At 39.3% G+C, this 22,119-nt stretch overlaps 2 protein-coding genes and 1 long non-coding RNA gene across 3 annotated transcripts; 2 read left to right on the top strand and 1 right to left on the bottom strand.

The window, feature by feature from the left end:
• Positions 1 to 1,878: 1,878 nt before the first annotated feature.
• THAP1 (THAP domain containing 1) lies at positions 1,879 to 17,106 on the bottom strand. The gene is made up of 3 exons (XM_027598049.2): positions 13,463 to 17,106; positions 10,072 to 10,267; positions 1,879 to 5,529 (listed from the first exon to the last, which is right to left on the bottom strand). The coding sequence occupies exons 1-3, from the start codon at positions 13,531 to 13,533 to the stop codon at positions 5,155 to 5,157; spliced, it is 642 nt and encodes a 213-aa protein (XP_027453850.1). The 5' UTR covers positions 13,534 to 17,106; the 3' UTR covers positions 1,879 to 5,154.
• Positions 12,277 to 19,467, top strand: LOC113924344. The gene is made up of 3 exons (XR_003520640.2): positions 12,277 to 13,249; positions 18,468 to 18,581; positions 18,700 to 19,467. It is a non-coding gene; the product is annotated as an uncharacterized LOC113924344 (long non-coding RNA).
• LOC113924340 (septin-9-like) lies at positions 17,198 to 18,505 on the top strand. The gene has a single exon (XM_035726054.1). It carries the CDS (start codon positions 17,330 to 17,332, stop codon positions 18,332 to 18,334), a length of 1,005 nt encoding a protein of 334 aa, XP_035581947.1. The 5' UTR covers positions 17,198 to 17,329; the 3' UTR covers positions 18,335 to 18,505.
• Positions 19,468 to 22,119: the final 2,652 nt, after the last annotated feature.

Here is a 22,119-nt window from a genome sequence, read left to right as displayed (position 1 = left end):
CTGGTAATTCCATTATTCATATACTGATATGTTTAGAGGTACTGTTTCTTTGAGGCTCTGTTCATTTTCTTCATTCTTTGTTCTCTGTTTTTCAGATTGGGTGATCTATCTTAAAGTTCACTGATATTTCTTCTGCAAGTTCAAATAACTGTGAGCTTCTGTAGTTAATTTTTAGTGAATTTTAATTATTGTACTTTATACCTCCAGAATATCCTTTTTAAAAATTTTTACCTCCTTCTTTCTTTTTGATGAGATATTGTCATCATTCCTTCCTTTACTTCTTTAAGCATGCTTTCCATTAGTTCTTTGGAACTAATATTTATTTAGCTTATTTATAATGGCTGCTTTTAAGTCTTTGTTAATTCTGACATCTGGCCCTTTTCAGTTTCTGTTGCCTGCTCCTCCCCATCTCTCCCCCATCCCCTTATGAGTTACACTATCCTATTTCTTTGCATATCTCATAACTTTTTGTTAAAAACTGGACATTTTAGATTATATATATTGTAGGATCTTTGGACACTGATTCTAGTGACCCACCCACCCCTGTTCCAGGCTTGTTGTGATTGTTTTATTTAATTACTTGACTAATTTAGTGAAGTTAATTTCCCCTTCAGGGTGAATGAAGTCTCTGATTTCAATTCTTAGAAGGTGCAGCCTTGGGCATGCACATAGTCACCTGGGGTGATAAGAGCTTCTAACAGGCCTTTCTCTATTTTCCTGATCTCTTTGTTAAACTATCTGCCTTTGCTGGTGTCAAACTCAAGACATTAGCTCCATGCCAATGGATTGCTCTTTGTTTTGATGATGTCCTAGGGCCTAAAATGCTATGTAGTCTGATCCAATTAGATCTGGGCCTTTTTGCACAAGTTTTTGAGGCTAGTCTTTGAGGCTTGTTATGACCCCAGGAGGTCTCTTTTTACCTCTTTCCCTGTTCTCTCTGGTTAAATCACCTAGCCTAAAAATAACTTCGTTTATTACTCTGGTGGAGCTACCAGCCTCCTTTCAATTTTTTACCCTGAAATTTTCCATTGTCCTTGAGAGTTCCTTAGTCCTGAACTTCCCCACACTCTTCCAGACAAAATTAGTTCCTTTGGGGAGAACTTCAGAGTTCTCTGTTCTTATGGCTTCCTCTCCCCTGGGGGAAAGAAATCTATGTCACTCCTCTGTAGCTACGAGTGGTAGGGGCATGATCTGCTTCTCTAGGGTTGATATGCCTGCTTTATGATCAGAACTCAATCGGGATGGTAGCTTCTGGTCTTCTTGGCTTGACTCTCCTGACATGGAAACTTCACCCTATGAGCATCTAGGAAGAGGGTGATCAGAGTCCTGATACTCTTGGCCTGCTGCACCGGGGGTAAAGCCTCCAACCTGAGTGGGAGCTGCGTGTTGGAAGTCCTGACCTTTTGGCTGCACTTGCCTGCGGATTAGCCTTTGCAACACAAATGTAGGGGGGTTATGAGAAATACTGGCTGCCTGCCCCTCCTTGGGAGATACCACAGGACTTGAGTGGATACTGGGAGGACAGTGAGCAGTCTTCTTGGCCATATCCACTCAGAATGGAGTTTCTGTAGCACTGAGCTGTGTGTGGGGGGTGGCAGTGGTGGTGGTGGTTTAAGGCAAGAATAAGTTGTGGTGTATATGTCACCATGCTCTTAATGTTCTTTTAGAGATTTAGATTTTCTTGAATGTTTCTTCATTTGCTGTATGACCTTAAGACAGTATGCAGAGACCTTAAATCGTTGGTTTAAAAAAATTTTTTTTTAACCAATCATGGTAGTTAGGGTGAACATGTAGCCATTCCAGAAGTCATTTGTCTATTTGTTGCTAATATTGTACAGTTTGTTTCACCAAAAACAGTTTAAAACAAAGGACGTTTATTCATATACCTTAGGAGATTTTAAAAATGAAATTTTGATAATCTCAAAGCCCCAAATACTATGAATTTAGAAAAGAATAAAAATTCTCAAAGATTTTTTTGAGTTTAAAAAATATTTATCATTCAGAAAAAAATCTCAATAGAATAAAACAACATCCAAGGTAAAAAAGATAGCAAGACATGGAATTGTAAGAGCAAACTTTTCCATTATTTTAAGTACAGTAATTATAACTGTTTTTGCTTTTTTGTAAATCACTGTTTGCTTTTTGATATTTTTCTTTCACATTGAGGATTGTATTTTAAGACACATATATAAAATCATAATGCCCAGAAACGCCAGTTACCATCACAAGAGCAATGCTCTTCATTTATTGGTTATCCAATTCACATGGTTGCCAATTATCAGGAAGAGTAATAATCAAGCAGATTTGTAAATCTGCTTTTTCCTTTAAATGCTATTCATGGATGGCTGTCTTTTAAAAATTCTGGAACATAAATGGGAGTTTTCTTTTTACAGATCATATGGACTTTTAAGTATATTGTCCTATGCTGCTTACTCCTGACTTTATAAAAGCCATAGGTGTTGAGTATGTATGTATAATATTTTTAAGAGCTAGAGATGATCAGAGAATATTAATTGAACCAAAAAAAATCCATATCAAGGGAAACTTTCATTTGCTTTCACCATTTCTGTCACACTTCTAAGAAAGGGATTACACAAATTAAAGTTAAGAGAAAAAAAGATCTCATGTACTTGGACTTCCAAGTAAAAAGTTTTGCCCAAAATTTTAAAACACCACTTTCTTTACTGCAATGACAATTATTTTTAGTTCACATAACAGATATACAGTTACTAAACATTTAAATTATTTTACAAAATTTTAAAACTTCTTTAACTCAGAATTTGACGGTTCAAACTATGCAGCAGTTCAAAGTGAAGTTTTTTTTTCCCACTACAACCAAGTATAAAAAGAATGGCAATTAATTCTATCCTAATCCAGAAACCCATTTTAAAGAATCTGAGAAGAATAACTGCTTAAATGTAAATAGTAATCAGAGAACAGATGACCACTTGTCACAGATATTTTACAAACAGATTTCTGCAGGGTTTGGAGGTTAGGCTAGTGTTCAGTCATTTCTAAGTCCCTTCTAATTCTAAAATTCTATGATTTCATAGTTTTCCTAACAGTTTTATTAAGAAAGTTATTTCTTCTCACCATTATTGCCAGATTACATCATCACACACAAATGGAAATTTTAGTATGTTACTGTATGCTTAAAATAAATGTCATCTTTCAGAATATGCTGCAGTTCACATGAGTCTTCCCCGCATTTGTTCCAGATTGAGACTGTGTCCATTTGTTTCAGAATGAGTTTCATCATGTTTGAATAGGACCTATTTCCTTCACCTGGCAATGTAAAAAACAATACAGTAGCCAAAATGAATTTTTAAAACATTCACCAAATATTACATCTCATTTTCAGAAAGAACCACCTGTACCTCAAACTCCCTATGTTAAACTATGATATTTATTTAAATGCAAAAAGCTGGTATACATGCTGCTTGCTCAGTTCTCTCCAAATAGAGATTTATGTTTGTTATGAAAAGAAACTTCAGGTTAAATCATAATGTTAAGATGCTAAGTAATTAGGATTGCCACTTTTACAATTCAATGTTGGATTCTTGGTTTTGGGGACACATACACACAAACACACACACGTTTCCTTTTATGTAGATGACAATAAGATATATGCTTTGCAAGATGTTTACTCATATATCCTCCAGGAATTGCTAGACAGATGAAATATAAAACCAAACTACTTGTGGATTTCCAAAACAGTGATGAGATCCATGAGTAACTAGAAAACATCTTCTGATTCATTAGAGTTAATTCTGTATGTTATCAGACCATATAACTTCAAGTAATCTTCTGATTATAATTTTCTATTTTTAAAATACTGGTTCATAAAAAATCAAGGTATTATCCACTGGTAGCACAGCAGTAAATTACATTGAAAACCACTCTACAAAAGACACTTTTGAATGTCACTGTTTCATATTTTTAATACTGCCTTAAAAGGCCTGTTACTCTTCAACTATCTCAGTGTACTTTGAAATATAAAATAATCGTAATTGGAACAATTAGTCTAAATCTAAGTAGGTAATTCCTAAGGCAGTATTTGTTTACTCAGAACATATTTTCATTTCAAATATGTAACTAAAAGTTCTCACAAAGTCAGAATACATCTCATAGTTTGAATAGAAACTTCAGTGTTTAAATTTCAACATTCAGTGACATAAACACTATGTATTAGGTTGCTCTGGAATACAAATCACTCAATTAAGTAAATGGGATATAATTTCTAACTTGTGTTAAAAGTGAAGAAATCCTTTTTTATGTGAAGATGTAACCAAAATCAATTGGTCATATTATGGTACAAATCAAACTCTGCTGACAACACATTTGTCAGAGATTTGGATACAGTTGGGAACTAGATGCTCCTTAAGGGTGGGGAGAATGAAAGAAAAGGCATACTGTGGATCAGGTCCCCCATTTTTATTACTTTATTAATAACAACGCCTACTTTATTGAAGAATGTCTCTTCCACGGGAGATATGCTTCTAATTTAATAATGCTAGACAGTGGGGAAAAAAAGATGGACCCACTTTTAAAAATTCATACTTATTTACTCCTATTGACTAGGTATAGAATGACCCTTCATTTTCTGCTCTGAAGACAACCAATTTATTTTTTTAAGTATTGACTTGTCAATTTATCTTTGACAAGTGATTAAGAAAGATAAACAAATCCTCTGACTTTACGAATAAGAATATATATATTCTGAGAAGTTACATCTTGTGATCTGACTATACTCTGACTTACAATGTAACTAAATTCTTTGAAGAACCTGCATTAATTTTAAATTTTAAACTTAAATTGTCCTTGCTATACTGTTCACATTCACTTCACACTTTTCATTTTTACATTTCTATAAATACCCAAAAAACAAACTCCTCAATTTGAAACCAACTTATATTGGAGTTCTGAGGTTAGTTTATAACTTTTAAGATATTTTGTTAAAATGTAAAAACCCTGAAATTACAAACAAAAAACTTACAATTTTATAGTATATATCTAATTTATTTTTTTAAAAAAATATTCTGAATTGTTTTTATACAAGTAATCAATTGTTATTTTTTCAAATGAAACTCCTTTATAGGCTAGAAGAGGGTGTGTGGTGTTGCCCCATTAAAAACCAATACAAACATCATTTTTTTATGCTGGCACTTCAACTATTTCAAAGTAGTCATTTGGCAAAATCACGTAACCTCTCTCTGATATGTCATCCTTCTCTTTCTGGAAGTGAACAACCTCCTTTAATTTTTCAAGCTGTCGTTCTTGTCTTCTGCACCGCTGCTGTGCAGTCTTGAGCTTCTTTCGGAGTTTTTCAACTTGTTGTTCTAGCTGATGAATCCTTTTTCTCTGGTGCATTGTATCCTCCACAGTATAGTTGTGGTCACAGAAAACAGAGAGATTATCAGGGGTCTGAAGAGGAGGCATTAGTAATCCAATAGCAGCATCGACCTGGGAAATGGGAGGTGTTAAAGGAGGCGGGGGAAGCTGTTCTTGTGGCTCCAGAAGATCTTCCTTCTACAACAATAATGCAGAGTATGTTCAAGTTTAGTAACTACAAATAACAGTTCAAAAGAATCCACCTGTGGAATTTAAGAATGACATTTTTACAAATTGGACAACCTAGAAGAAATGGTTAAATTTCCAGAGACATACAATCATCCAAGAACGAATCAGGAAGGAATAGAAAATATGCATAGACCAATTGCTAGTGATGAAATTGAAAAGGCAATCGAAAAGCTCCCAAAAGACAAAAGTCCAGGACCAGATGGTAAATGCTACCAAATATTTAAACAGTGATTACCTATTCTCCTCAAAATATTCCAAAAAACACAAGAGAAAGAACTTCCTGTGAGGCCAGCATTACCCTGATATCAAAAGCAAAGACACTACAACAACAACAACAACAAAAACTACAGGCCAATATCCCTGTTGAACATAGATGCAAAAATAAATATGAGCATATTCAACAATACATTAAAAGAATCATTTACCACAATCAAGTGGGATTTATTCCAGGTGTGCAAGGATGGCTCAATATTTGTAAATCAATGTGAAGCACTACATTAACAAAACAAAGGATAAAATCATATGATCATCTCAGTAAATGCAGAAAAAGCATCTGACAAAATTCAACATCCATTCATGATAAAAAGTCTCAACAAAGTTGGCTTAGAGGGAACATACCTCAAAATAAGAAAGGCCATATATGAAAAATCCACAACTAACATCACATTCAGTGGTGAAAACCTGAGAGCTTCTCCTCTAAGATCAGAAACAAGACAAGATGTCTATTCTTACCACTTTCATTCAACATAGTACTGGGAAGTCCTAGCCATAGCAATCAGACAAGAAAAATAAATAAAAGGCATCCAAATTGGTAAGGAAGAAGTAAAACTGTCACTAATTTGTAGATGACATGACACTATATATAGACAACCCTAAAGACTGCAACAGAAAATTATCAGAGGTAATAAGTGAATCCAGTGAAGTTGTAGGATACAAAATTAATATACAGAAATCAGTTGTGTTTCTATGCACTAAAAATGAAGTAGCAGAAAGAGAAATTAAGAAAACAATTCCATTTATAATTGCACCAAAAAGAATGAAACACCTAGGAATAAATTTAACCGAGGTGAAAGATCTATACTCTGAAAACTATAGAACACTGATGAAACAAATTGAAGATGACACAAATAAATGAAAAGATATATACCATTGTCATGGATTGAAAGAATTAACATTGTTAAAATGTCCCTACTACCCAAAGCAATCTACAGACTCAATGCAATCCCTATGAAAATACCAACAGCATTTTTCAAGGAACTAGAAAAAGTAGTCTTAAAATCTGTATGGAACCACAAGAGACCCCAAATAGCCAAAGCACACTTGACAAAGAAGAACAAAGCTGGAGATACCACAATCGCAGTTTTCAAGATACACTACAAAGCTGCAGAATCAAAACTGGCACAAAAACAGAAATATAGATCAATGGAACAGAACAGAGAGCTCAGAAATAAACCCATGCTTACATGGTTAATTAATCTACAACAAAGGAGGTAAGAATATATAATAGGGAAAAAACAGACTCTTCAATAAATGGTGCTGGAGAAACTACAGTTACATGAAAAAGAATGAAACTGGACACTTTTATACACCATACACAAAACTAAATTCAAAATGGATTAAAGACTTAAATGTGAAACCTGAAACCATAAAAATCCTAGAACAAAACACAGGCAGTAATTTCTTTGACATCAGCCTTAGCAACATTTTTCTAGACCTGTCTCCTCAGGTAAGGAAAACAAAAGCAAAATAAACAATTGTGACTACACCAAAATAAAAAACTTTTGCACAGGGCAGGAAACCATCAACAAAACTAAAATGAAATCTGGTGTGGGGTGCCTGGGTGGCTCAGTCAAATAAGCGCCCCATTCTTGATTTTGGCTCAGGTCATGATCTCAGGGTTGTGAAATTAAGTCCTGTGTGGGCTCTGTGCTCAGCAAGGAGTCTACCTGAGATACTCTCTCTCCCTCTGCCCTTATCCCATGCACGCTCTCTCTAAAATAAATAAATCTTTAAAAAAATAAAAATAAATAAAAATAAAAAAAATAACATGTGAGACGCCTGGGTGGCTCAGTCAGTTAAGTGTCTGTCTTCGGCTCAGGGTCCTGGGATCAAGTTCTGAACTGGGCTCCTTGCTCAGCAGGGAGCCTGCTTCTTGCTCAGCCTGTCACTCCCCCTGCTTGTGCTTTCTCTCTTTCTCTCTCATTCTGACAAATAAATAATAATAATAAAAAAAACACAGACAACCTAGTGAATGCAAAAATAGATCTGCAAAACATATATCTGATAAGGAGTTAATAACCAAAATATATACAGAACTTATTCAACACTACATCAAAGAAATAAATAATCCGTTAAAAAATGGGCAGAGGACACAAACAGACATTTTCCAAAGACATACACATGGCCAACAAACACATGAAAAGATGCTCAACATCAATAATCATCAGGGAAATGAAGATCAAAACCATAATGAGTTATCACCTTATATCTGTCATAGTGATTAGTATCAAAAAGACAAGAAATAACAAGTGTTGGCGAGGATATGGAGAAAAGAGAACCCTCATGCACCGTTGGTAAGAATGCAAATTGGTGCAGTGACTGTGGAAACCAGTATGGAGGTTTCTCAAAAACTTAAAAATAGAATTACCATATGATCCAGTAATTCCACTACTGGGTATTTACCCAAAGAAAATGAAAACACTAATTTGAAAAGATATCTGCACCCCTATATTTACTGCAGCATTATTTACAATAGCCCAGATATGAAAGCAACCCAAGTGTCCATCCACAGATGAATGGATAGAGATGTTGTGTGTGTGTGTGTGTGTGTGCGTGTGTGTGTGTGTGTGGAGGGTATACATATATATGTACACACACACACACACACACAAATAGAATATTACTCAGCTATAAAAAAAAATGAGATTTTGCCATTTTGCGACAACAGCATGGACCTAGAGGGTATCATGCTCTCAAAAAAGTCAGAGAAAGACAAATACCATGTGATTCCACTTATATGTGAAATCTAAAAAACAAAACAACTGAAAAAAAAAAAGCAAACAAAAAAGCAGAAACAGACCCATAAATACAGAGAACAAGTGATGGCTGCCTGAGGGGAGAGGACGGGAGGATGGAAAAAATAGGCAGAGAGAGGTGCAGGCTTCCAGTTATGGAATGAACAAGACACAGAAATGAAAGGTACAGCACAGGGAATGTGGTCAGCGGTGTTCTAACAGCCCTCCTTATACGGTGACCGGTGGGAGCCACAGTGGTGGTGAGCACAGCGTAATGTGCAGATTTGTCTGAGTGTGTCGTACACCTCAAACTAATGTAACATTACCATGTGTCAGCTACACTTTGATTAAAAAGAAAGAACACTAGACTTTTTTAGTGAATCCTTGAAACAGGAACATTCTAAAATGAGAAAACAATTTAAGTTTTTGTTTGTTTGTTTGTTTGTTTTTTAAAGATTTTATTTATTTATTTGACAGAGAGAGACAGTGAGAGCAGGAACACAGCAGGGGGAGTGGGAGAGGGGGAAGCAGGCTTCCCGCTGAGCAGGGAGCCCGATGTGGGACTCGATCCCAGGACCCTGGGATCATGACCTGAGCCGAAGGCAGACACTTAACGACTGAGCCACCCAGGCGCCCCAATTTAAGTTTTAATTATACTTTTCCACCTAAAGTAGAAATGGGATGCAAGAGAGAGAATGACTGATAAGATTTAATTAAATACTAAGCACTTAAAACTGAGGGGTAAATACTTTGAAACTGAATGGTCCCGGATAAAGAAAACCCAAAACTTATCAACATACATGTAGGGGTAGAGAGTGACTAAAATTAAGTCACAAAGCTAGATCCCCTTTCTTAGTGTGAAGATGTTTAACTTTAATAAACTGCACTTTGTATTTTTAAAAAGTATATCATTGCTGGGGCGCCTGGGTGGCTCAGTCGTTAAGCATCTGCCTTCAGCTCAGGTCATGGTCCCAGGGTCCAGGGATCGAGCCCCACATCGGGCTCCCTGCTCGGCAGGAAGCCTGCTTCTCCCTCTCCCACTCCCCCTGCTTGTGTTCCCTCTCTCGCTGTCCTTCTCTCTCTCTGTCAAATAAATAAATAAAATCTTAAAAATAAAGTATATCATTAACAGTGGTTATCTATAAGTGATGGCTTCCAGGTGACATTTCTTTTCTTTTCTTTTTTTTTAAAAGATTTTATTTATTTATTTGACAGAGAGACACAGCGAAAGAGGGAACACAAGGGAACACAGCAGGGGGAGTGGGAGAGGGAGAAGCAGGCTTTGCACTGAGCAGGGAGCCCAATGAGGGGCTTGATCCCAGGACCCTGGGATTACGACCTGAACCAAAGGCAGACGCTTAACGACTGAGCACCCAGGCGTCCTCTAACATTTATTTTCTTAACATTACTCTGAATTTTCCACAATAAAAACATTAATTTTATAAATAGAAAGCCCAGTATTTTAAAACACCCTTACCTTGTCATGTGGCTCGGTACAGAGAAATATTGTGGGTACAGCATTCTCTTTCAGCAACTTGTTGTTACACTCCCTCTTAAAGCAGTCAGGAGTAAAGTGCTCCGAACAGATACTGCTGTACTTCGTGGGCTTAAAGTTTTTCCTTCGGACAGCTGCCTCCCATTTTTTGCAAAGACTGGGTCGAGTAAGAGGAAACCTAAGAAGAAGAGATAATTCAGTTCTCTGACCTTCTTTTAAAAGGAAAAAAAAAAGCACATCCAGACTTTCCTGATTAGGAAAGAACTATCTTATATTGATGTGAACAAGCTAAGGGACATTTGATTAAAACACTAGCTCTGCTATCTTTTTTTTTTTTTTGACAGTTTTTAGTTGTGCCTTTATTCACCTCAGTTAAGAATGTAATTGCTTTAAAGATCTTTTAAATAAAGTGACCACCCACTAGTGTGTGACGTAAGTCAGCCCTCTCAGCATGGAATTTTTGTTTTTTTTAAAAGCAGTATTTGGGGATGTTGTATGTAAGGGATGAATCACTGAATTTTACTCCTGAAACCAATACTGCACTGTATGTTAATTAGAATTTAAATAACAATTAAAAAAATAAAAAGCAGTATTTATTATAGGAATCTTTTTATCACAGAGTAGTTACAAGAATGTCAGATACGATGATACATACAATTTAAACAACACAGGCTGATTAAAAATTTACAAAATGTAAAAATATACATATTAAAAGTCAGCCATGCAGACAGATGCATGCAGTGGGAAGAGGGTATGATGGGAGATGGGAAGTCAAGGGACATGCAGTAATATTGCTTGTCTTCCTCTGTTACAATAAATAACTTCCACTAAGTGATACAGGTATTGCATAAACATCTAAATATACAAGAGTAAATGGTGTATCTCCTCTATCTCATTTATTAATGTTTTAACTTTTTATGTCAAAGACCCTAAGAGTTTCAAATAAAATACATACTATAAGGGTGAATCTATACTGATCTTTTTTTTTACCAATGAAAACAAAATTGCATGTTTATATCCACATACTGCAAAAAAGAAGGTTCTAGTTCTCTTAGGATCAGTCTGACAAATATGAATTATCAAATTATAGTCAAATCATAATGATAAATTTAAAATTTCATTCATTTGTTTGTTTATGTTTGGAGATGACTGTTTGGAATTGAAAGGGAGTGGTCTATTAGTTTCATGAACTTGGATGTTCAAGTCTCCCCAAGTTTGGGAAGTTCTTATTTATTTTTTAATTTTTAAAATTTTTATTTATTTATTTTAGTCTTCCAATTTGTTTTTAATTCCAGATAAGAATATTATTTATCTTAATTTACCTCAAAATCAACTGGAATATGTCCATCAGGCCCAGATAAGGGGGCTTGGGAAGAGATTAAATTTACTGTGATTTTACTCTTCCAGGTCAAGTATTTAGTGAACTGGGGAGACTGGAAAGAAGCCAAAGGATGTTTCAACTCTATGTTCCAGTTTCTCTTCCACGTAAGGCATGCTACAGCCTGAGTCTGCTATCATGAAGAATTAACCAATCTTTGGGACAGTTCTTTTCTTTGCCCAGAATAGCTGCTGCTACAGGGCCACCATGTAGAAACTGGTAAAAGTACCCCTAGAAGATCCCTGCTGGAAATGGCCTCCAGAAATACAAAATTCAGCACCTTGCACTCCTGTCTCAAGCACTACAATGCTCAGGCTGTTTATGGAGTTCCGTCAAGATATTTCCCATCTAGTCCCAAAAAACTGTTCTTTATAGGTAAGAATGAGAGGCAGATCAGCTCTTCCTTTGATTCAGTCATTTCACAGCCAGCAGAAACTATTTCTGATGTGTGAATGCCACCCTTAGTTTCCAGTACCAATGAAAGGTTTTCCACATTTTTAGATTCTTTCTGAGATATCATTAGAAATAGGGTTGTGGGGAGCTGACTGTATGTAACCGTGTTACCATCTTCTGATCTATTCCTACACTTTCAAAGAACTGGAAGTCAATTCACCAGCTTTCAGAAATTCCAATAAATGAAGAAGTAATATCAGGATATACTGAAGTAGATCCTGGAAGTGTTAAGTGTTCTCTCTCGTCCTCGAGGTGGAGGGTAGGGGTGGTGCGGTGGTACATCAATCAACACTCAAGATCTATGTTGTAAGGCACTCATTTCTTTTGGGTCCCTCTCATATCAAACATAAAATGCATCTACATCCCCTGTTTAACACAAATGACAGCACCAAAAAAAATTGAAGGAATATTTAATTTTTGCTTTTGTAATTATTTACCTACGAATAATTCCTATAATTTACCACGGGTCTAATCTCTTAGCTATCATCTACTTATTGTCGGGAATTCTTGCAAAACAAGTTAATGCAAATGTAATAAAATTTGTAAATGCTTTATTTGGCTGAATGAAAATGCCATCGTGTCACATTTTGCAGACATCCGATTATCGTTTCCATTTTGCAGTTTTCTTTTCCCATTTTTCCATTAAGTCGTTTCCATTTTGCAGTTTTCTTTTCCCATTTTCAAGAGAACATTTTTCCATCCAGGACTACTCTACCTGCAGCACTTTCTGGATAACAATCCTGAAAGTTGTGGGGCAAGTTCTTTTCTAAGGGCTTCCTCTAGGCGCCCGTAATAGCTCATACTGACTTCTATTATGACACTTGATTATGGCCGGTGTTATTATTATTGTCCACGTTATCGTTACTGTGCGCTGAAAATATTAAGTATTCATCTTGGTAGTACCAGAAGCTTTCTCTAAAACTTGGAGTTCCTTAAAGGTTAGTTCCTAGAAACTGGGTAAAAACATCCTCCCTGAAATCCTGGCCAAAACTCAATCTTTAATTACTGTGATGCTGGCCTCCCATCCACAGCAAGGATGAAAAAGAGTGGCTTCGTCATTTGAAAGGTCTTTCTTTGTCTCTATTTCAAATTTACTTCTAAGGCGTTATTACCACCTAGTTTCTCTATTACCCCAGGGGCGAGATCCAGATGCCTCTCGGCTTTGAGGACCTCACGACCCGCGCGGGGTAGTTGGACATCGCTCCTGGGTCGCGAACACACCAACCCGAGGCGGCGGGCGAACCTCGCGCACGGGTTCCGACCCTCGAGCGCGAGAAACGGTCACCGCGGCGACGCGCGCCGAGGACGCGCAGCCCTGGGCAGTGGAACGTGAGCTCCAACCCGGGGCGGGTACGCCCACCGCTCGCGGCCGGAGAGACGGCGAGTAGGGTCCGGTCGTGCCCCGCCCCTGCCTCCGCCCCTGCCCCGCCCCTCTCATTAGGTATCGCGCGGACACGCGCCTGGCTCCGCCCCCGAGCCCAACCGGCCGCGCGCCCCCAGCCCGAGCTGGGGCCAGCCCCGCGAGACGCGCAAGGTACTTACTTGTGGAAAGAAACGGGCTTATCCTTATCATACCGGTTCTTGCAGCCGTAGGCGGAACAGGACTGCACCATCCTTCCGGTCTTCAGTCACTTCACTTCTGCCGCTCCCGCAGGCAGGAGAAGCTGCTATCAATGTCGCCGCGCTGGGCTTTGACACCCTCGCTTCTTCTGTAGCTTTGGTCAACAGTTACAGTGATGATAAGCTCACTCGGGTTGACTATTGTGCCCGTTTTGTTGTTTGCATTAGCAGAAGGACCACAGCCATCGCCCGTCTCCCATCTCCAAGATGGCGGAGGCAGCTTCAACCTCACCTCTCGCGAGGAGTTTGTCTCACTGTCTCTGATTAGCCCTGAGGTCAGAGGTAACGTTCCTTGGGAAGCAGGCCATTGGCTAAGGCCCGGCGTTGCGGAGGTGGGTGGGGCCTCGAGCTTCCGGAAGGGAGAAAGGAAGTGTTTGATAGGAGAGGCAAGGGGAGGGGACCCGAACCTGAGTGGAGGGCCGGACTCCGCAACCTGTGTGATTTCCTTGTGTTAATTTATCTGGGACGGTTTAGGGTGGAGAACGGCGCGGTCTTTGAGTATGGTGGCCTAACGGAGGACAGGTGTAGAGCTAAGGTCATTGGGTAATTCTTCCCATTTCTTTAAAAGGGCAGCCACGGATGGTATATGATTTTGTGAAACTTTGTGGATCCCTTTCCCACATCGCCAGTTTTCATCCCATTACCTGTCGCTGCAGGTATCACAAGGCTCCGTGAGAGCTCAGGCGCCAGAATTGTAGCAATGAGAGGAGACATACACGCTCACTTCTGAAGGGCTTCCATTGCTGTAGTGTTCTACAGGTGCTGTTGGAAATCATGTGCTGCAGCTATTTTCCCACCGTTTGTCTCGTTGCGTGCACCTCCTCTCTATGTAGATCAGAGCCTGGAAATCTGGATAGCAGGCTGTTGACAAATTCCATGGCTCTATTATACTTTTTCTGCCCCACTCCCCACCCCCCCCACCCCCCACCCCCGCTTAAGTCCTGATGTTTCCCCAGGGTTCCATCCTCTGCCCTCCTCTGACTCTAAACACCCTGCTGCTTGAATTCAGTAAAATGCTATGATTTCCTAAATCTTCTGTTTCTTATGTAAATTTCTCTGCCTTCGGATTATCATCTGTGAATTATCTATTCAGTTGCTTAAACTGGAAACCTTAGTTTTCTTTCTCACCCTCTACATCTGATTGATGGCCAGGATAATTTTATAGAATAAATAAATACTTATTAAATCCACCCCTCTCTATCTCTCTTTTCATTGTTCTTGATCAGGCCCTCAGACCCATGCAACAACCCCTGACTGTCCGTCTCTAGTTTTGCCTCTCCAGTCTTTCCTCCACATTAAGTAATTGTCATACACTTGTTCACATCCTTCAGAAGCTACCTCCTCTACTGGATAAAATCCAGACTTCTTCTGGTGAGTCATAAAGCCCTTGAGGACCAGCTACCTCTACCTTTTCACCATCATCTCCACCCACATGTCTTTAACTTAACTCTTTCCTAGCATTATATTTTACACAGGGCAGGCATTCTCCTGGCTTCCGGAAATAGGCTGTTTTCCCTTAGGCTGCAATGCCTTTCTCTGACCTGTCCACCTTCAAGATGTGGCCTCAATGTTATGTTTCTAACAAGCTTTCCTTATCCTCTTTTTCTTAAGCTCTCCAACTTAGGCACCTCTCTTGTTCCAATGAAAACTTGTACTTAACCTCTCTATATGATTATGAACCATACTGTAATGTCTATGTCCTTGTCCCACTTCATGAACTAAGATCCTATTGAGGAGGAGGACTTTGTCTTACTTAGCCTTGTAACCCCAGCAGCTTGCAGTGTCTGGCATAAATTAAGTATCTAGAAAATGTTAAATCAACTGGGCCCAGAAACCTTGTGCCTAAAATAATTTCAGAGCCATATCCTTTTACCAAATACTAAAATAATAGTTTATTAGCATTTCCAGGGATAGACAGGCAGTAATTTCCTCCATGGTTTGCTGTGCAATAAGGATCAGAATGTGATAAGTGCTTGTGAACTAAAAAGTATATTTTAAGCGTTCACTGAAATTCTTTCTCATCTGTTGATTCAGCAAATATTTACTAAACATTTGCTAGGTTCTAGGGGCTTGGGATACATAAGTGAATAAGACAAAGATTTCTGCCCTCGTGGAGCTAACATTCTAGTGGAGGTTGGAAGAGGGAGACAGAGAACATAATGACCATATGACATGTTAAAGCATGTCATAAAGGAGCAATGTGGCGGTGGGGGTTGCAATTTTAAATACTTTGAGGAATCATTTCTGTAGTTTGTTAAATACAATGGTTAGGATAGGCCTAATAGAGGAAGTGACTGTTGAGCTAAGATTTGGAATGGGCAAGAGTTAGCTAGGAGGATATCTGGGGGAAGAGCCTTGCAGGCAGAGGGAATGGCTAAGGCAAAACTCCTGAAGCTCGGTATCCCCAGCCTGTACAAAGAATAGTAAAGGGGCCAGTGTGGCTGGATCAGAGTGGGGGTGTGGGGCAAATTTAAAGTCAGAGGAAACAGGATGAGGCCACATGTAGGGACTTGGAAGCTAGTGTAAGGACTTTGACTTGTACTCTGAGATGGTGAACATGTTTTAAGCAGAGTAGTGATCCAGTCTTTTAAAATGATCACTCCGCTGTGTTGAGTATCGATAGCAGGGGGAACTTAGAGGCAGGGAGACTGACCGGTAGGCAGGCTTGTGTGGCAATGTAGATGAGAGATGGTGGCTTACACCTGGGTGGTAAGGAGTAAGGAGTGATCTTGTCTTCTCTCCCTTTTTCCCCTTCCATTTCTTTATTAACCTTTATTGAGCAAATGGCAGACATTATGCTAAGTCTTGCTCTTTGTGAGCAAGATTAACAGTCCCTATCTTCACAGAGCTTATCCTAGTGAGGGGAAGACAGACAATAAAAATGTGAATAAAATAACATTGTGCTGAGATGCCTGAATACATTAGAATGTTGTAAGGGTGAATGAGGTTAGAGGAGGGCTAACTTACTTTAGCTAGAGTGGTTAGGTCGTCTGAGAAAGGAACATTTTGCTGAGAACCAAAGAATGGGAAAAAATCTAGTAGTGTAAAGAATGAGAATGGGGAGGCTGACAGGGAGTGTGTACTAAGGCACTGTGGCAGTAGTGAGTTTAGTATTATCTGGGAACTGAATGGAGGCTGGGGTGGAGACCCAGGGAGCCAGGGGAAGGGCATGAAGTGAGGTTGAAGAAGGTGACTTTTAAGTGCAGCAGGAAACCAGTGAACCTTTATAGGCAGTAGAGAGACATGACATTTTTAAAATGTCATTCTGGCTATTAGGTGAAGAGTTTATCAGAGGGGCAATAGTGCACGTGAGTAGCAGACCAGTTAAGAGTCCATTGCAGGCAAGTAACACAGGTTGGTAACTTAGACTAAGGTAGTGGCAGTGGAGATGGAATGACCAGGATTTGAGAATATGTTGGAGGTAGAAATGTCAAGGCTTGGTGCTTGATAGATGGATATGAGAATGAGGAAGAGAGAGGAATCAAGGTATTAAGGTTGACTTGTACTTGAATTTCTGGCTTCAGTATTTAGATGGAGGGATAATGGTACCTTTTACTGAGATAGAGATGGCCTTTAAAAAAGAAGAGAGCTGTATACCCCCCACCAAATAGAGGACTTGGAGGGTGGGAGCAATTTATGAAGTGGAGTCATCAGCTCTGGGAGTATAGGACTGGGGAATGTCAGAAGAGAAGGAATGTATAAAAGTTCGCAGAGGGCTCTCTGCCGGCGGCCGGCGCAGCCCGACTCAGCTGCTGGGCCCCTGAGGCAGCTCTTGGCTGCATTGGCGACATGGCTGACACCCCCAGAGACGCTGGGCTGAAGCAGGCGCCCGCGCCCGGGAACGAGAAGGCCCCCGCGGACTTCAGCTACGTGGGGATTGACTTCCTGGAGCAGATGTGCAGGAAGGCCATGAAGCAGGGCTTCGAGTTCAACATCATGGTGGTCGGGCAGAGTGGCTTGGGGAAGTCCACCTTGATCAACACCCTCTTCAAGTCCAAAATTAGCCGGAAGTCGGTGCAGCCCACCTCGGAGGAACGCATCCCCAAGATCACTGAGATCAAGTCCATCACGCATGATATTGAAGAGAAGGGCGTCCGCATGAAGCTGACGGTCATTGACACACCAGGGTTCGGGGACCACATCAACAATGAGAACTGCTGGCAGCCGATCATGAAGTTCATCAACTACCAGTACGAGAAATACCTGCAGGAGGAGGTCAACATCAACCGGAAGAAGCACATCCCGGACACGCGCGTCCACTGCTGCCTGTACTTTATCCCCGCCACCGGCCACTCCCTCAGGCCCCTGGACATCGAGTTTATGAAGCGCCTCAGCAAAGTAGCGAACATTGTTCCTGTCATCGCCAAGGCCGACACGCTGACCCTGGAGGAGAGGGTCTACCTCAAACAGCGGATCACCGCGGACCTGCTGTCCAACGGCATTGACGTGTCCCCCCAGAAGGAGTATGACAAGGACTCGGAGGACCGGCTGGTGAATGAGAAGTTCCGAGAGATGATCCCGTTCGCCGTGGTGGGCAGTGACCATGAGTACCAAGTGAATGGGAAGAGGATCCTTGGACGGAAAACCAAATGGGGCACCATCGAAGTTGAGACCACCACCCACTGTGAGTTTGCCCACCTTCGGGACCTCCTTATCAGGACGCACATGCAGAACATCAAGGACATCACCAGCAGCATCCACTTCGAAGTGTACCGGGTGAAGCGTCTGCACGAAGGCAGCCATGCCATGTCCAACGGCGTCGAGGAGAAGGGGCCCGAAGCCCAGGAGATGTAGACCCACCCTGCCCCCGGGACCCTGCCCCCGAGTCCTTTCCAGCACCACCCCCAGGCCCGCCCACATGCCCCATTTTATTTTATATAATTTTCTCCACTTGTCATCGTTCTCTGCCCCTTTACACGCCGCCAAGTAACAAGATCACGTGTGCCCTCCTGAAAAAAAAAAAAAGTTCTCAGAGGTTGGTAATGCAAGCCACTAAAGAAGCATGCAAGGATCACCAGCCAGTGCAGAGCACCCTTTTGAGGTTTGTGATCACTTTTAATCCGTTTAGAGTGAAACTAGTCAATTTCGTTATTTGGTTGGATTTCCCTCAGTGAAGTTCTCTTCTTCACTCCCCTTTTTTTCTGTTTCCTTTCTTCCAGCTATCCATAACTTGGACGTGAAATCTACATTTTTATTATTTATTGAAAATAATCCTAATGTTTCCTTACTTCGAAATGGAAAATTTATTGAAGTAAACTGCCTATAATTTAAAAAATATTAATTGAACTGAATGTTGAATTTTTCTTTCTGAAACACCCCCCAAATTTTTACCGTGTGGTCTACAAGTTAATTTCTTTACTTAATAGAAAAATAATTTCTACTTTCTCTAAACTGATTTACATGCATTGTCTGTTTTTCTTCTCTCCTTTGCCCATTTCTTCTCAACATTTCCTAAGGCTCAAATAACTATTCTCTACTTGTCAAGGGATGACTGCCAGAAACATTTATTTTCAAAGATGATAATCTGCCTTTTTAACAATCCAAATGTCCATTAATAGTTGAATGAATAAATTGTGGTATAGTCATATGAAGGAATACTATACAGCAATCAAAGTAAAGGAGCTATGACCCACAACAATATGGATGGTTTCTACATAATATTGAAGAAGTCACACAAAAGCAAATATATTATCCTATTTTTTTAAAGAGTAAAAAAGGTAAAAGTCAAGAAATTATTTTGGGACAGAGAGGCAATGAAAGGGGGCTTATGGGATGATGGTAATATGTCTTTTGATGGAGGTGATAGTGTGTTTGCTTTATGATAATTCATCATCTGACCCTGATGATTTAGAAAATCTCTGGTGTAAACTGAGGGTTGCTGGAGGGGAGGTGGGTGGAGGGATGGGGTAATTGGGTGATGGGCATTAAGGAGAGAGAGCACTTGATGTAATGAGCATTGGGTGTTATATGCAACTGATGAATCACTAAAATCTATATCAGAAACTAATAACATACTATATGTTAATTAAGCTGAATTTAAATTAAAAAAAATTTTTAAATCCCTGGTGTTTATTCTACTTTAATAAAAGTTTATAAAGCAAACAAGGGCTACACAAAATATGCAAAATTTCCTTTCTTTTAGAGAATGGGAGAGATGTTTATATACTCATTTGATCTCTTCATTTGGTCCCTTACATAAATGTCAAAGATGAATATATGCCTTAGCTTTATATGACCATTTAAGGGAATGAGACTAAATAGGGGTAAACTGAGGAAAGTTGGTTGGAAGTGTGATGTTTTTCAGTCTTAAGAGGCCAAGAGCTAATTCATTTACTAATAGACTTTTTAAGGAAATAGATTAATACAGTTTTGAAGGAAAAAAGAAAATGTAACCCTTGACATTAAAAGGATAAGTTTTGTTATAATTGTTCAAGAAGGGTAAACTTTGTTTTCTTGTTGGATAAACTGGAAAAAAACAAGCCACTTGTTTTGATGTAGGAGAGGGCTAAGGACTAACGATGTTTTAAACTCATGAATATCTCATAGTTCAGATTTTAATTTCTATCCAACTATGCTTTCTTTTTTCTATAAACAACTTTTATTTAAAATACCCTAGCATTCATTCTCTCTGGCCCTCATTATCCTTACCTGTAGAGTAAAGCTATGGGACTAAATGGAGAATTCTTAATTTGGAATCCATGAAAGGCCAGGTCTTTGAATCCTCTGAAAATGAAAGAAAATTATACATATATGTGTATATATGCATTTTTCTGGGGAGCTATCTATGGCTTTCATTGGTTTCCTAAGGTCCCTTCCAGTTCTGATATTCTAGGATTAGTGAAACAAAGATTAATTTTCATGTAGATATAAATTAAAGGCATTCTCTAAGACTGATTAGAAGGATTAGTGTTTTAATCTGAATGTCAGGTATTATTTTCTTGTTTTTTTTTTTTAAAGATTTATTTACTTATTTTAGAGAGCAGAGGAAGAAAGAGAATCTTAAGCAGGCTCCTCACCCAGCACAGAGCCTGACACAGGGGCTCAATCTCACGACCCTGAGATCATGACCTGAGCCGAATCCAAGAGTCAGTCACTTAATTGACTGAGCCACCCAGGTGCCCCATGGAAGGACAGGTATTTTTATTTTTATTTTTTTTAAAGATTTTATTTATTTATTCATGAGAGACAGAGAAGCAGAGGGAGAAGCAGGCTCCCACAGGGAGCCCAGTGCGGGACTCGATCCCAGGACCCTGGGATCCCAAAGGCAGACACTTAACCATCTGAGCCACCCAGGCGCCCAAAGGACAGGCATTTTTAAATACTTTCTCAAGAATTTGTTTTTAAACAAAATCCAAACTGTTAGATGCCAGTTTAAAACATCATTAGCCTTTAGCCCTCTCCTATGTCACATGTTATATTCCCCTCAAAAGGCCTACAGCTAACTACCACTAGTCTGAAAGAATAAGGACAGTGTCCAAACATGTTCAGTGTTTCCAACTGGGTGTTTACTCCTCTTGTGCTCCCTTCTGGGACATGGAACAAATCAGAGGATGCATATGGATGAAGAGGACAGTGACTGATAACACCTCAAATTTGCTTGTAGGCAGTATATCAATGCTTAAAACAAATACTGATGCCATGAAGATGGTCTGGTTCTGAGAGAATAACAAAAGCTCAGTGTTTGTCTTTATTTCTAAATAGTATCACCTTCTGTCAACAGCTCTTACAGCCCACTGGCCTGGTCCTGGGAAACTCTTTGTCTTAGGGCGATAAAAACTTGAGTGCCCTTTCCTCTTCTGACCCATTTCCAGGTTTATGTGTTGCTGTTTAGGAAAAAAAGAGCGTGGAGTACATTACTACATTTAGTGTTTCAAAGAGGAATGAGGGAAGGTGTTGGTGCAAATATAAGGGCACAGATTCAGAAAAGAACATTTCAACATCACAAGAGAGGATAAAAACCATATGATCATTTCAATAGGTGCAGAAAAAGCATTTGACAAAATACAACATCCACTCATGATAAAAACCCTCAACAAAGTAGGCTTGAGGGAACATACCTCAACATAATAAAGGCCACATATGAAAAACCCATAGCTAACATCATACTCAATGCTGAAAAGCTGAGAGCTTTCCCCCTACAGTCTGGAACAAGACAAGGATGTCCACTCTCATTTTTATTCAACATAGTACTGGAAGTCCTACCCATAGCAATCAGACAAGAAGAAGAAATAAAAGGCATCCAGATTCAGTAAGGAAAAAGTAAAACTTCCCCTCTTTGCAGATGACATAGTATTACATGTAGAAAACTTAGAAGACTCCACCAAAATACTACTACAACTGATAAATGAATTCAATACGATTGTAGGATACAAAATCAATATACAGAAATCCACAGCACTTCTATGCCCTAACAATGAAGTAGCAGAAAGAGAAATTAAGAAAACAAATCCATTTATAATTGCATCAAAGAATGAAATGCCTAGGAATAAATTTAACCAAGGAGGTGAAAAACCTGTACTTTGAAAACTATAAAACACTGATGAAACAAACTGAAGACAACACAAATGGAAAGACATTCC

This window comes from Zalophus californianus, chromosome 2 (assembly GCF_009762305.2).
Source record: "Zalophus californianus isolate mZalCal1 chromosome 2, mZalCal1.pri.v2, whole genome shotgun sequence".
Taxonomy (NCBI): Eukaryota; Metazoa; Chordata; class Mammalia; order Carnivora; family Otariidae; genus Zalophus; species Zalophus californianus.
The sequence above is the reverse complement of the archived record's forward strand: the minus strand, read 5'-3'. Positions and strand labels throughout refer to the sequence as shown.

Coding starts and splice junctions, on each gene's coding strand:
- THAP1 (XM_027598049.2), bottom strand. CDS start 13,533: ATGGTGCAGTCCTGTTCCGCCTACGGCTGCAAGAACCGGTATGATAAG. Junction 10,268..13,462: donor AAGCCCGTTTCTTTCCACAA/GTAAGTACCTTG, acceptor TCTTCTTCTTAG/GTTTCCTCTTACTCGACCCA. Junction 5,530..10,071: donor GTACCGAGCCACATGACAAG/GTAAGGGTGTTT, acceptor TTATTGTTGTAG/AAGGAAGATCTTCTGGAGCC.
- LOC113924340 (XM_035726054.1), top strand. CDS start 17,330: ATGGCTGACACCCCCAGAGACGCTGGGCTGAAGCAGGCGCCCGCGCCC.